This window comes from Torulaspora delbrueckii, chromosome 6 (genome assembly GCF_000243375.1).
Source record: "Torulaspora delbrueckii CBS 1146 chromosome 6, complete genome".
NCBI lineage: Eukaryota > Fungi > Ascomycota > Saccharomycetes > Saccharomycetales > Saccharomycetaceae > Torulaspora > Torulaspora delbrueckii.
The window spans coordinates 135,993-148,779 of NC_016506.1; the positions used below are offsets into that span (position 1 = coordinate 135,993).

The following is a 12,787-nucleotide window of genomic DNA, read 5'->3' on the forward strand; positions in this document are numbered from 1 at the left end:
ATGAATGAATGAATGATCGATAATCAATAGTAATAATGAAAGACTTGGGTAAGGTAGAATTAACAGTAACTTTAAGGAATGTCTGTAGTTGGAAATAGGCTATCAGTTATGCTGTCCTACTCAGTACGCACGAAGGTAAAGGAATGAATATGGTGACAAAGCACTGTGGGATGATTTGAAAGGAATGGTTTTCTTAGTGATTTGATATCTATAAAGGTGAAAATGTCATTTCTGAATGGGAATAAACAGCTGTGTCTGTCATAGCCTTTTATACTTTCAGCCATCAGATTATTTTGAAACAAGACCAGCGATGGCTTGGTTTCCTGCCATGTTGTCCTGCTCGCTGCACTCTCGATTGATCAACAGTGCAGCGACCTGCCATTCCACAGTATAATTGTTCCCGTAACTCAGTAAGTAACCAGCATAGTATTAAAAAACTCATTGAAAATAACAACAGCTGGTCAGCCAACACACATAGTCGATAAAATTGTCAGTAGACAACTCTTCCAGCACAATCCATGCTATGCAAGCAAACTTGTTATGTTGATTTTGGCTTTGTTATGCTTTGTCAATTTTTCTGCTTAACGCGCGTCAAGCGAAAGGTAAACAAACAAAGCCAGCAAGCGTCGTAAAGACAGTGGTGAAAACCCAAATTTCTACCTAACGATTCCTCTTACGGCGGTTCTTTTGATGCTGATGTTGATGTTGTTGTTCTTGCTTGTCGCTTGTTCTCGGAATGCTATCATACTCGTACATCTTATTGTACCACTTAATCATATTTCGCGGTGGTTCGCCGAAAACCATGTAATATTCACAAAACAAACACAGGGGACTCTTTTGGTCTATCAGTGCTGTGAAGTTGGGTGTCCGCTTCGTGTGTGAAGTGGGATACTCGAAGTCGAGATGTTTGTGATTATTCATCTTTGTGCTGGGCTCGTATTGTTGGGAAGATTCTTCGCTGGGTAGACCAGCTTCCGGCTCGTCATCCATGCATTTGTCGTCATCATGTTCATCAATTATCCTGAGTTGTTCCAGGTTCCGTTTAACATTTTGTTGGCGTTGCTTTGCCGTTTGGAGATGTCCCAGACTTGTCATAGCTTCTTGCAAATCTATAAAGGACTCCTCTGTGATATTGAGCTCGTCGCCATTTACCACTGCGTGCAACCTTCCATCGGGTCCCGTTTGCATACCATTCGGTAGCACTGATTCTAGCATTTGTGTGATATGCTCACCAATCTGGTCTGGCGATCCCATCAGCTCTTGGGTCCCACAATCGAAGATTATCTCACCGTCTTCGCCATCAAGGTGTAACTCTGGATCATCAAAATCGGCTAAGCTCTCATGGTTTGTCTCCACGATACTCTGGCTCGCTGAAAATTCTTCGTCTATGCTCACTACATCATCCGCTTTAGGTAGTTCTTTAAGATTCTTTCTTTCTGCCGCTCGACCAAATAGAGCCTGTAAAGTAGTTTGGTCCACAGACGGTCTTTTGTGATCTCGAAGTGGGCCCTTCAGTACTTTTGATAGCGCCTGCATGCCTTGTTGCATCATCACGTTTACCGACAGTGATGCGTTGTTGCTTATTTCAGATGCTGGCATTATTAGAATTTGCAAAATGATATCTGGGTCCACAATTGAGGCCCTGGCGATTCAATCAATGAACATAAACTCGCCAATGGCCATCTTTTGACACTTTTACTCATCCACTTTTCAAATTGATGAGGGCAAGCAGTTACCCAGCCCTCTTCGCTCTCCATATAAAACTTCTAATCATCAATTCAGCTCTAAAAGAGCCTGTCGTTGAGCCCAGTCAATGACCTTTTCATCAAGTTCAGTCCGTAGGTGTATGTGTTGAGCTTTTTCCTGGAGCTTTTTGGCCTCAAAAGGCTTCGATTGATGTTCACTTTTGTTGAAAGTAAGCATGACAGCACAACCTATACTTCAAGTTGGTGTATACTAGCTATCCGTTGTTGACACTGTCAATTTAAGTGCTATTAACCTTTGGCAGTTCTTTAATCTCTTGGCGGCTATCTAGAAGTTTTATTGCATGAAGCTCTCCTGCGAACTCTTCAAACGTAGGACAGGTATGCAGCTGCAGAACCAACAGCGTGGAACTCATACTCCAATGGATATGATTTCATTGGGGTTGTGAATGTTTGAACTTCTTGTTTTGTGATGTACATGGCTTAGCGGCTAACACTATTCTCAGAAAACTTTAAAATGTTACCAAACTTAAAAAGACCTTCCACCTGCTAAGACAGATCATACTTTAGTTTTATATAAATTACTATGATATTGAGCACTCAATTCTTTTTCAAAGTTCTTTGCTTCTCTGCGTTCTCAATGAGTTTCTCATTGATAAATAAACCTTTGCGCCTTCTAACATTATTCATATGTCTACGAGCAATGTTTTCCTTATCAGCGGTATCACCCAACTCTTCTAACTCTTCTTCAGTCGTAGGAACCCAGAATGGGTCCAGATCTATGCATTCGAAGCCCGCAAATACCAGCTGAGGTTGAGCCGCACCGGAAGTCTTCTTTCTTATATCTTCACTGAAACCGAAAGCCTCCACAACAGGAATATGAGCTTCAATTTGGAAGAAAGGAGTTCCTTCCTTCATCTCTTCGGACACAATTTTTCCTCGTCTTTGTTGCACAACAGCATAAACTTTACCGAGTACATCAACTGAAGTCTGAATATTACAAGAATACATTGCCCACATCATCCTTGGCGCCCAATCGAGGAATCCTTCATGAATGGAGTCACGCGTTGAAGTGATCAATCTACCCGAGACGTCCAGCAGGTCCCTTTGGTACTGTGGGTCCTCACTAGCGGCAATATCTTCCTCTGTTACTTCCGAAATATCTTCCACGACAATGCACATACCTTGAACTGGTTCTTTAGCCAAAGGACCCTCAGTGACTGCTAATTGGAACCCGTTGATAACTGAATCGGAAAATTCGAACTGGCCAGAAGCTGCTGAAAAGATGCCACCAAGTAAACCATTCTCAGATATTAGCAAATTTGGGCCAATTCTCTTTGGACCAAATGCTGCGATCTTTTCTATGTCATTGGTAAGTTCTGGCACTTCTTTCCGACTCTCAACCAAGATTTCTTTCAACTGTTGAGCAAATTGGCTGCTTTTCAACCCTTCTCGAGCACTCACATCAGAAGAATCTTCTGCAACAGCTCTGACATCAGCTTGGTGAGATTCCAAAAAGGTCGTGGCTGCCGAAGGTAGAGGAATTGCCCTAAAACTTATCTTGTAGGGCCCTAGCATCAAGGTTGTGGAACCTCGTTTGCCCTCTGCGTTTTTGGTTGGATTCATATCGGCCACGCTTAGGAATGTCTCGCGGTATGGGATAGCTGGCTCCGAGTGAGTAACTTCGATACCTGCAAAACGCTCACGCAAATCCTTAATACACCTCTCTAGATGTAATTCACCGGCGGTACAGAGAATATGTTCTCCGCTATCTTCAACGTAAGTCTCCACACAGGGGTCGGCATGGTTCAGCAGCTTCAGCCCTCGAGCTAATTTGTTCATTTCCATTGGATTGGCGGGTTCAATGGCAACACGAACGATAGGAGTCGTTTGGAATATGACACCTGCCAAGTTGATGCCTGTTACTCCACGCTGAACTAGGGTCCCATTTTTTAAGATCTTCCCTGCTAGACCACCCAAACCGACGATGTTCCCGGAAGGACATTCTTTGAGCGGCACAAGTTCTCTTCCCATGAATAGATAAATGCTTGTGATGGTAGCTGTTTCGATAAATTTATCAGGTTGTTGAGGATCGTATTTTGGGCCTAAGACTGAAATCTCTTGACCGACTTTGAGTGTACCACTGTATATTCTCGCGAAAGCAATCATCGCCTCCTGCTCTTCATCGAAAATGTCATCGAGAGCTTCTGGAACCGTGTTTGCCGCTGGTAACTCGACAGGGTTCTCTTCCTCGTATTCAAACATTGCGCTCAAAGGATCGTTTGGGTCTATTTCTGGCACAAAATCTGCCGTTCCTCCCCCTTCGTCATCTTCCATTTCGTATTCGAACCCTAAGTCAAACTCGGGAGCTTTTTCAGTAACAATCTTGAAAGAATCGCTTTCTTTCGAATCTCCTATTTCGGGAGTCAATACAGTATCCTTCGCTCTTTTATAAAGATCTTCGTTGTCATTTTTTTTATCATCCTTTATATTCATCGCATTCATCTTGTCTGTCAGCTCAGCTTGCTTGGCAGCTCGCAAAGCATCGGCCCTGGCTCGTTGAGCTCTCTCAAAAAGTGGATCATGACTGCCATCTGCCGAAGTTATTGGTAACTCTTCTCTTGGTATGGATAGCATTTTTGAGACATATGCACTGACATTACCGTTCCTATCACATCTTCTCATGGATTCCAAAAGCTCATGATCGACCTTTTCGACACCAGGTGCCCCAGAAATAATCGTATCAAGTCTTTCTCCCTGAGAATCCAATGGCGAAGGTAGTTTTTCGATCACCGTTAAAAGCACAGCGGTACTGACAGGAAGCCACTGGCTCATTATCTTTCTCAGTAGCTGCTTATCATCTTTCGATCGAAGATCGCGTGGCAAGACGTTTATATTAAGAGTCTTCGTTATCTTTTCGATGATTTCAACGTTCTTAGACATAATAACGTTTTCGTAAATTTTCCATATATTTTCCAATATTAATGAAACAAAAAGTGGCTTTAACGGTCTATTTTTCAATCCCTTTTGATTGATAATTTTCTTAGACTTGGGATCGAGGTAGAAATCACCCCACAAGACTTTTTGTAGGTTTTCTCTCTTGGCTCCTAATTTTTGTTCATAGAATTTTGCCATTTGACTTATATTAAAGCCCCAACCATCAACGGCTGAAGCAAAGATAACGTTATTGTCTACCGGACTGAAGTAGATACCTGAATCATCCTTTTCAACAAACTGTGCGTCCTTATCCTTCTCCAGTTCTTCTCTCCAAGAATAGTCATCCAACTGTCTTTGTCCAGCGAAGAAGGATCCAATGATAGAGTTTGCCTGTTCGATGACCCTTGATAGATGAAGGTAGGCTTCCTGAGGTGTGAGTTGTAATTCTGTAATCAATCTATCGATTTTGTTCAAAACCAACACAGGTTTTAGCTTTTCAGTCCAACATTGCCTTAAGACGGTCACCGTTTGAGAGCAAACACCTTCAACAACATCCACTAGAACAACGGCACCATCACATAACTTGGACGCAGCACTCACTTCACTGGAGAAATCGATATGACCGGGAGAATCGATCAAATTGATCAGATGCTCATTCACAATGGGCTCCTCAGAATTTTCTTGCTTATGCAACACTCTGAAATAAAGAGAAATGGCTGAAGATTCCATTGTAATTCCTCGCAGTTGCTCATCTGGCCTTGAGTCGAGGTATCTGATCTTTCCCGCTAATCTCTGCGATATTATCCCATTCGATGCCAGCAAAGAATCTGACAGGGAAGTCTTACCATGATCAACGTGAGCCACAATACAGATGTTTCTTATACATGAAGGATCGTTTTGTAGACGAACAAACGTATCTGAGTCTACTCTGGGCATCTTGGATCTCTTACAGTCCCTTTACGTCTTTTCTCTTGTTATTTTTTACTTGTTCAGTTACCACAGCGAGTTTATAAGCCTTAAGTTAATTACAGAATTGAATGAAATATCTACATCAAGAACAAAGTTTCGCAACCGCAACGAAAACATTGGGAATTGGGACGTTGACAAGTTACTGAACAGTATCTCGACCTCCGAAATTCATTAATTTCGCCAGGATTATAGTGTATATATAGACTTTGATATCAAGAAACAGGGCCGAAAAACACCCACAGTACTTAGCTTTAGTGCCACAGGTAAACTAGATCAAAGTGCTCTTGAAGATTCGTCGTATGAAAGAGGATGCTCACTGCAAGTAGCTTTGCTTACTCTAGGTGTGCTCATCGCGCACATCTTGAAATTAAAAAAATTACGTAGCGATGAGCTTAAGTCACCGATTTAAGAGTGAACTCGAAGAACGCCCTGGACTTTTAAGCACGATGTCTAACCAAGATGAGTTTAACTTGGATTCAAATGAAATGATGGCAGATATGTGTCCCGATTGTGGAGATTTCCTGACCAAATGCTTAATCCAACAAAACTATGCAATGGTACTATGCCCGAACCTACGTTGTGGGTATCCGTTTAATCAGAACGAGACCTCAGAGAACGTAGTTTACGTTGAAGAATCGGAAGTGTTGGAAGTGGCAAAACAACGACTTTCCAAGAGTTAAAATCATCCAACTTTTTAAAAATACACTACCTTAATGCATTACTATATATGACGTCTCCTTCTTTGCTGACACTGACGCTAAATTCCAAATCATCATCCGTCGTCATATCCCAAATCTTATAAACCATCATCAAGGTGAAAATGTTACAGATACTACCGACAAAGAGACCATCGATATAATGATTGGCGCCACGACATACAGCATCAGAGACCGCGAAGACAATAACCTGACCCACGACGAAGAAAAATACACCTAGTAGGATCGCCCCGGTAACCCACAAACTGCGAACGACGAAGAAAGAAACTAACAATTGACAAATGATGTGTATTGCGAGTACGACGGCATTCACCACGTAGACAACAGTAAATAATGCAATTGTATTCATTGAATCAATCTCTCCTCTCTCATTCCAAGTTTCAAACGTTAGAATGGATGCCAGGAAATTAGCAGTAAATCCTATGAGTGATGAACCACGTACCAATAACATCGATCTAGTTGTACCATCTTCCCACAGGTTAAAACCGAGTAGACCATTTATCAGTAAAGTCCAACAACAAGCCCCCGCGAGGCCAATTTGTATGGCAACAAAATATGGATATGAACCAGATCCTGGTGGTGAAGCCCCGGTATTCACCACTAGAGTGAAAACGATCAGCAATAATGCAAGTTGGTAAAAATACAGATATTCCGATCTGCCAATCGCGGTATATTTTTGCCTGATGTTATAAATAATGATTAGAATGACCACCAATGCCCCAATATTAACAAATGCATTCCCAATTCCAAAGATAACTGTATTGGCGACATCAATAGAACGAGCGTAGCACTTAGGTAAGATACCAACCTTTATATTGCTCGGATCAAAATCGTGAATCTGGGTTGCATTCGACAAAACCATATGCGTCGAAGACTTAACTACCGAACATAACGGCAGAGGAGTTCTCAGACATATACCGGCAAAATCCCCATAGGCCATCCCACAATAGCACGACAAGTCAAAAGGCCATCCAACGACTACCAAGACCTCGAGACTGAATTAGATCTTAATTTCAATGAGTGTTACACCTTTGTGAAATTCTTGCCAAATATGGATATCTAACCGGGTAACAAAACGCCAAACACCAAGACAAAAATAGCCGCCATCATTAATCACACCTCTTCGCAAGCACCAGAAAGCACACGAGTCTCAGCCAAACAAAGTCTCAGTTGTAGCGTAAATGGATAGATGTCCATCTATTTCCTTTCCTTCGGCTGCCCCAAACACTAGACTGTTGACACCAATGATCTTGAATAAAAAACCAACGCGACTATTTTTTCCTATCACCTTCCCTTGCACTGTCATATTGATATCACTCATTTTACACTGCTCATCTTTATGTTTGCATGTTACGAGTGCATGTTACGAGTGCATATTATGTGTGTTAGTAGATGAACTTTCAATATAGACAGGAGTAAACAACAAAGATCTTAAAGGGTACTTTTAAAAGCTAAATTTCGGATGACTGTTTTGATTTTTAAAACCCAGACAGCCTTTACAAAGAAAATCTGTACACCAAAAATGAACTATCTTAAATATCTTTTGCATCATTTTTCAAGCGCGCCGACGCGAGACGGTACTTTCGTGCTAGGCAGAGTACTGGGCAGGTGGCTGGGCAGGTTCCAGGAAAGAGCTAGGCAGAGAGCTAGGCAGACAGATGGATTGTCTTCCTCTAGCAGGCTGGAGCTCGCTAGTGCCAGCCCACTGGCTCCTCTGTCTAGCATCTCGGTCTGTAATGGCCATCACATCAACCCATAGTCAATGAAAGTATATTACTGAAATTTGACCCTTTCATAGCCTTTTCAAGCTTACAAGTAATCAACTAAGATCAGTCGCAATGGGTATGTGGTAAAAGTGAGATAAGTCAGTTACGAGAGAATCCTGTGGATCAGTTTACAATGACAGAACCTATGAGAGTTTGAGAGTTTGAAAATTTGAGGATTTGAGGTTATGAAGATTTGAAAATATTAAAAGAGAGAGAAAGCACAAGGATACTCTCCGTAACCTACGGATGATAGTTCATTATTACTAACATTATAACAGTTAACGTTCCAAAGACCAGAAAGACCTACTGTAAGGGTAAGGCCTGCCGTAAGCACACTCAACACAAGGTTACCCAATACAAGGCCGGTAAGGCTTCCTTGTTCGCTCAAGGTAAGAGACGTTATGACCGTAAACAATCCGGTTTCGGTGGTCAAACCAAGCCTGTCTTCCACAAGAAAGCTAAGACTACCAAGAAGGTCGTCTTGAGATTGGAATGTGTTGCTTGTAAGACTAGAGCTCAATTGACTTTGAAGAGATGTAAGCACTTCGAATTGGGTGGTGAAAAGAAGCAAAAGGGTCAAGCTTTGCAATTCTAAGCGTAACGTTATATTACGATTTTTAACATCACATAATTATCTAGACTTATCATCTTTAAAGTTGCACGTTACTGTAAATACCGTGGTGTATGATTTTACAAGTTTACCTAGATCAAGGACCACTCTTTAACACATATTTTAACACTACTCATAGGAGGCTTGAGAGGGTTATATCGCGTTATTGGTGACTATATTTTAGGCCAGCATGTTTGGAAACCCGTATAATTCGCCTTCTCGTAATGGGCAAGGTTATCAGGCTCCTAAACCACCCGCGAATTTTAGTAACAATTACATGAGACAACAGGGTTCCCATCCTTCTTTACGCGATCCTTTGCAGGGAGAATCAGCTACCGTACCAGGCGGGTTCACAGATGTTCCTCCTTTAAATTATCCTGCTACTCCACCACCTCATAATGGTAATGCCTATCAGCAAATGACCCCACCACAGGCCGCAGCTGGTCTCTATATGTCCAATAACAATTCATCCAGTCATTTGCAATCTGTGCCGCAACCAATGCCCCAATTTTCACCCAGTCAATATTCTACGGGATCGGATTATAGTCAGAATATCAACAGAAGTGGCTCTAGTAGCCCATTGCATCAACCACAACAGATTATGTCACAGAACAGTCCTGTGAGAGGCGCTAGAAATCAATTGCAATCACCACAGCATCAGAATCAACCACCTCTTTTCCCACCGCCAAAGACACAACAAGCAAATGGCCAATCGAACTATATGTATTTTGAGAGGAGACCTGATCTATTGACGAATACGACACAAGATAAAGCTGCCGCAGTTAAATTGAAAGTAGAGAACTTTTATCAATCCTCAGTCAAGTATGCCATTGAGAGAAATCAGAGACGTGTTGAGTTGGAGAGTAGTTTGAGCGTACAGGATTGGTCCGAAGAGAGAAGGTCTCGTGAACTAACATCTCTCGGTAGGAAAGAATCGCAGTTCTTGCGTCTGAGAAGAACCAGGTTATCGTTAGAAGATTTCCACACGGTTAAAGTCATTGGTAAAGGTGCATTTGGTGAAGTGAGACTAGTGCAAAAGAGAGATACAGGAAAGATCTATGCGATGAAGACCTTGTTGAAGTCCGAAATGTACAAGAAGGATCAATTAGCGCACGTAAAAGCCGAAAGAGACGTTCTCGCAGGGAGTGATTCACCATGGGTTGTTTCGTTGTATTACTCGTTTCAGGATACGCAGTACTTGTACTTGATTATGGAGTTCTTACCGGGTGGTGATTTGATGACAATGTTGATAAGATGGCAACTATTTACAGAGGATGTGACGCGTTTTTATATGGCAGAATGTATCCTTGCTATCGAGGCGATCCATAAGCTTGGGTTCATTCACAGAGACATTAAGCCAGATAATATCCTGATAGACATTCGCGGTCACATCAAGCTATCGGATTTTGGGTTATCCACTGGGTTTCACAAGACACACGATTCGAACTATTATAAAAAACTATTGCAACAAGAAGAAGGAAAAGCGGCTCAAAGTCCCAACCAGGATAAGAGCAATCGCCAAACGATGATCGTTGATGCTATTCACTTAACTATGTCGAATCGTCAGCAAATCCAAACGTGGCGTAAGTCTCGTCGTCTGATGGCGTATTCAACAGTGGGAACACCGGACTATATCGCACCAGAAATTTTCCTATACCAGGGTTATGGTCAAGAATGCGATTGGTGGTCTCTGGGAGCGATCATGTACGAGTGTTTAATCGGTTGGCCACCATTTTGCTCAGAAACTCCACAAGAAACGTACCGCAAGATCATGAATTTCGAGCAAACGTTACAATTCCCAGATGACATCCACATCTCGTATGAAGCAGAAGATCTGATACGAAGATTACTCACACACGCCGACCAACGGTTGGGTAGACATGGTGGAGCCGACGAGTTAAAGAGCCATCCATTCTTCCGCGGTGTCGATTGGAATACAATTCGTCACGTAGAGGCGCCATATATTCCAAAGCTAAGCTCAATTACAGACACAAGATTTTTCCCAACAGATGAGTTGGAGAACGTACCGGATTCTCCAGCAATGGCACAGGCTGCTAAACAACGTGAACAAATGATCCAACAAGGTGCAAACCCCGGTGGAGCGCCAGCCAAAGAGGACTTACCTTTCATTGGATACACTTACTCGCGGTTCGATTACCTCACACGTAAAAATGCTTTATAAGAATAGAAGTATGTAGATACAGCTGATTCCCAACGTCTCATTGAATATCAACGGCGGGCGCCCAGCAACGATCATTTTTACTCTACACTGACAAGCATTGTGGCACACAGGGTGGAGATCCCCACTTGCCATAGATAATACTTGCAATCGTGATAAATATTGATGTTGATTCTTTAAAGTGAACATATTTAAAAGTGAAAGTGATTGAAGGTTTTCTTCCTTTTATATGGCGCTTGTCGTGAAGAGCTATAAGATTTACTCTATGATGAACTTTGGCAAAATTAGGGCATCGGCAATACGCATTCGAGTTCGAATAAAGGATGATTGGAACCTGTCGCAATGCAAGACGTAACGGTAGAACTTATTATTTGAGCGCACTTCAGCAGTAAAATAAAACGTAGTCGAAACGCATTTAATTTTGCTTGTTTAATTAGTAACGCTTCCAGCTTTGAAGTACGAATTTACTCTTGGGTTAAGCTTTATTGAATCCACTGTGAAAGACATTATGATCAAATACATAATATCGAATCAGCTAGTAGTTCGCATCACAAATTTTCGCTTAAGAATTAAGTCTCTGACCTAGCACGAAGGCCTTGCTAATTCGGGAGGTTCTACGAATAATGTAATCTGTAATAAGAGAGCTAAGCTACAGATTAATCGCCGTTCAAAGCTTCATCATACGAATATATGGGTAGCACCCACTTGCAGCGGTCAAATCTGACACCATAAGCTATTCCAAAATTTTCGGTAAATCACCCTGGGGTTTGTAGGTCGTGCTATGTTCATTTATAAAGAGGAGATATCATCTGTTGAATTTATGGATGTGACAAGATTCAACAATCATGCTTCACCTGTAAGAAAGAAACTACATCGATGGCATAACGTTGACGCCCTCAGCAATAGTGTCTTCTCGTTAAGTAACTCGATGACATCATGAATGATCATTTTAACGACTCCAACGACCACATCAGCATCTTGGGCCCCCTTTCCCACCAAACCAATGCCCTCGAAGAGCTGCTCATTCTTTTGAGCTGTGACAATGATGCAAATACTGTGGCATACTCCTCATTTGGGATTTCTCCTTTTTCTCGATAGAATTTCATGGCCAATTGCCAGATATGGAGAAATAAGTGCCATTTCTAGAAAAGCTAATATCTACATGAGGGAATTATCTACTGGATACAAGGGAATGAGAATATTTTGGCACCTTGTAATATCTTTGAAAACTTCTCGCTTTCAGTTTTCAGATGAGAGTACCATTTCTGGTAAATTGTATTTTTGCAAAAAATATCGCTAGCGGCGCTATCACACAGACGAGACAACACTATGAGTAACATTTACTAAGCTATATTCCAATAATTGCTGCCATACTTATGAACAGACAGCTCTTTAGCATGTATGATAAAGGCCTATTTACTTACCCAATGCATCAAGATGATCAATTTTCAAGTGGTTGACACCCGCGCGGCGCTACCACACGCGGACAACATCAGTAAAAGAATAGTAATAACACTTATAAACGCCATCAATTCGACTTAATACCACTGCGTGGTGCAAGGCCCCGACGCGGAGGATGTCTCTGATACAATATATAATAAACCATCGAGAACGAAGTGACAGTACAAAAAATCACAGTTCTCTTGGGCTCCTCAACGTTCAGAAACGGGTACGGATAAGCAGCTGGCGGTTTGATCAACAGCTCCAACCAACTCTTATAGCCATAACCCAACACCAAAACCACAAGCCAAGCAACCTTGTATGAAACCCTAAACTTCTCTCCCTGCCCTGTCCAATAATGGTCGACAAGCAGCCCCACAACTGGTGCCAAATGGATCGACAAGTCAACAGACAATGGAATAGGCGAATGGCCCGGTACGGGAGGTTGTGCAGGATCGAGGTGCAGT

The 12,787-nt window shown here is 42.0% G+C and overlaps 7 protein-coding genes across 7 annotated transcripts in view; 3 read left to right on the forward strand and 4 right to left on the reverse strand.

Moving 5' to 3' along the window:
- Nucleotides 1–660: 660 nt before the first annotated feature.
- IBD2 (Ibd2p) lies at nucleotides 661–1,599 on the reverse strand (the record flags this gene model as incomplete). The annotated part of the gene is made up of 1 exon (XM_003682053.1): nucleotides 661–1,599. The coding sequence occupies one exon, from the start codon at nucleotides 1,597–1,599 to the stop codon at nucleotides 661–663; it is 939 nt and encodes a 312-aa protein (XP_003682101.1).
- A 704-nt stretch (nucleotides 1,600–2,303) lies between these two features.
- Nucleotides 2,304–5,576, reverse strand: RIA1 (GTPase RIA1; the record flags this gene model as incomplete). Its single annotated transcript, XM_003682054.1, has 1 exon — nucleotides 2,304–5,576. The coding sequence occupies one exon, from the start codon at nucleotides 5,574–5,576 to the stop codon at nucleotides 2,304–2,306; it is 3,273 nt and encodes a 1,090-aa protein (XP_003682102.1).
- A 518-nt stretch (nucleotides 5,577–6,094) lies between these two features.
- TDEL0F00810 (uncharacterized protein) lies at nucleotides 6,095–6,289 on the forward strand (the record flags this gene model as incomplete). The annotated part of the gene is made up of 1 exon (XM_003682055.1): nucleotides 6,095–6,289. The coding sequence occupies one exon, from the start codon at nucleotides 6,095–6,097 to the stop codon at nucleotides 6,287–6,289; it is 195 nt and encodes a 64-aa protein (XP_003682103.1).
- A 25-nt stretch (nucleotides 6,290–6,314) lies between these two features.
- CHS7 (Chs7p) lies at nucleotides 6,315–7,265 on the reverse strand (the record flags this gene model as incomplete). The annotated part of the gene is made up of 1 exon (XM_003682056.1): nucleotides 6,315–7,265. One exon carries the CDS (start codon nucleotides 7,263–7,265, stop codon nucleotides 6,315–6,317), a length of 951 nt encoding a protein of 316 aa, XP_003682104.1.
- An 898-nt stretch (nucleotides 7,266–8,163) lies between these two features.
- RPL42A (60S ribosomal protein eL42) lies at nucleotides 8,164–8,686 on the forward strand (the record flags this gene model as incomplete). The annotated part of the gene is made up of 2 exons (XM_003682057.1): nucleotides 8,164–8,167; nucleotides 8,370–8,686. The coding sequence occupies 2 exons, from the start codon at nucleotides 8,164–8,166 to the stop codon at nucleotides 8,684–8,686; spliced, it is 321 nt and encodes a 106-aa protein (XP_003682105.1).
- A 205-nt stretch (nucleotides 8,687–8,891) lies between these two features.
- CBK1 (serine/threonine protein kinase CBK1) lies at nucleotides 8,892–10,883 on the forward strand (the record flags this gene model as incomplete). Its single annotated transcript, XM_003682058.1, has 1 exon — nucleotides 8,892–10,883. One exon carries the CDS (start codon nucleotides 8,892–8,894, stop codon nucleotides 10,881–10,883), a length of 1,992 nt encoding a protein of 663 aa, XP_003682106.1.
- Nucleotides 10,884–12,408: 1,525 nt separating this feature from the next.
- The window catches only part of TDEL0F00850 (uncharacterized protein), a gene marked incomplete at both ends in the record, with an annotated part of 684 nt that continues 305 nt past the window's right edge, over nucleotides 12,409–12,787 (reverse strand). Inside the window, one exon of the mRNA XM_003682059.1 lies at nucleotides 12,409–12,787. This exon is cut by the window's right edge and continues 305 nt beyond it. Within this exon, the coding sequence (XP_003682107.1) occupies nucleotides 12,409–12,787 (379 nt within the window).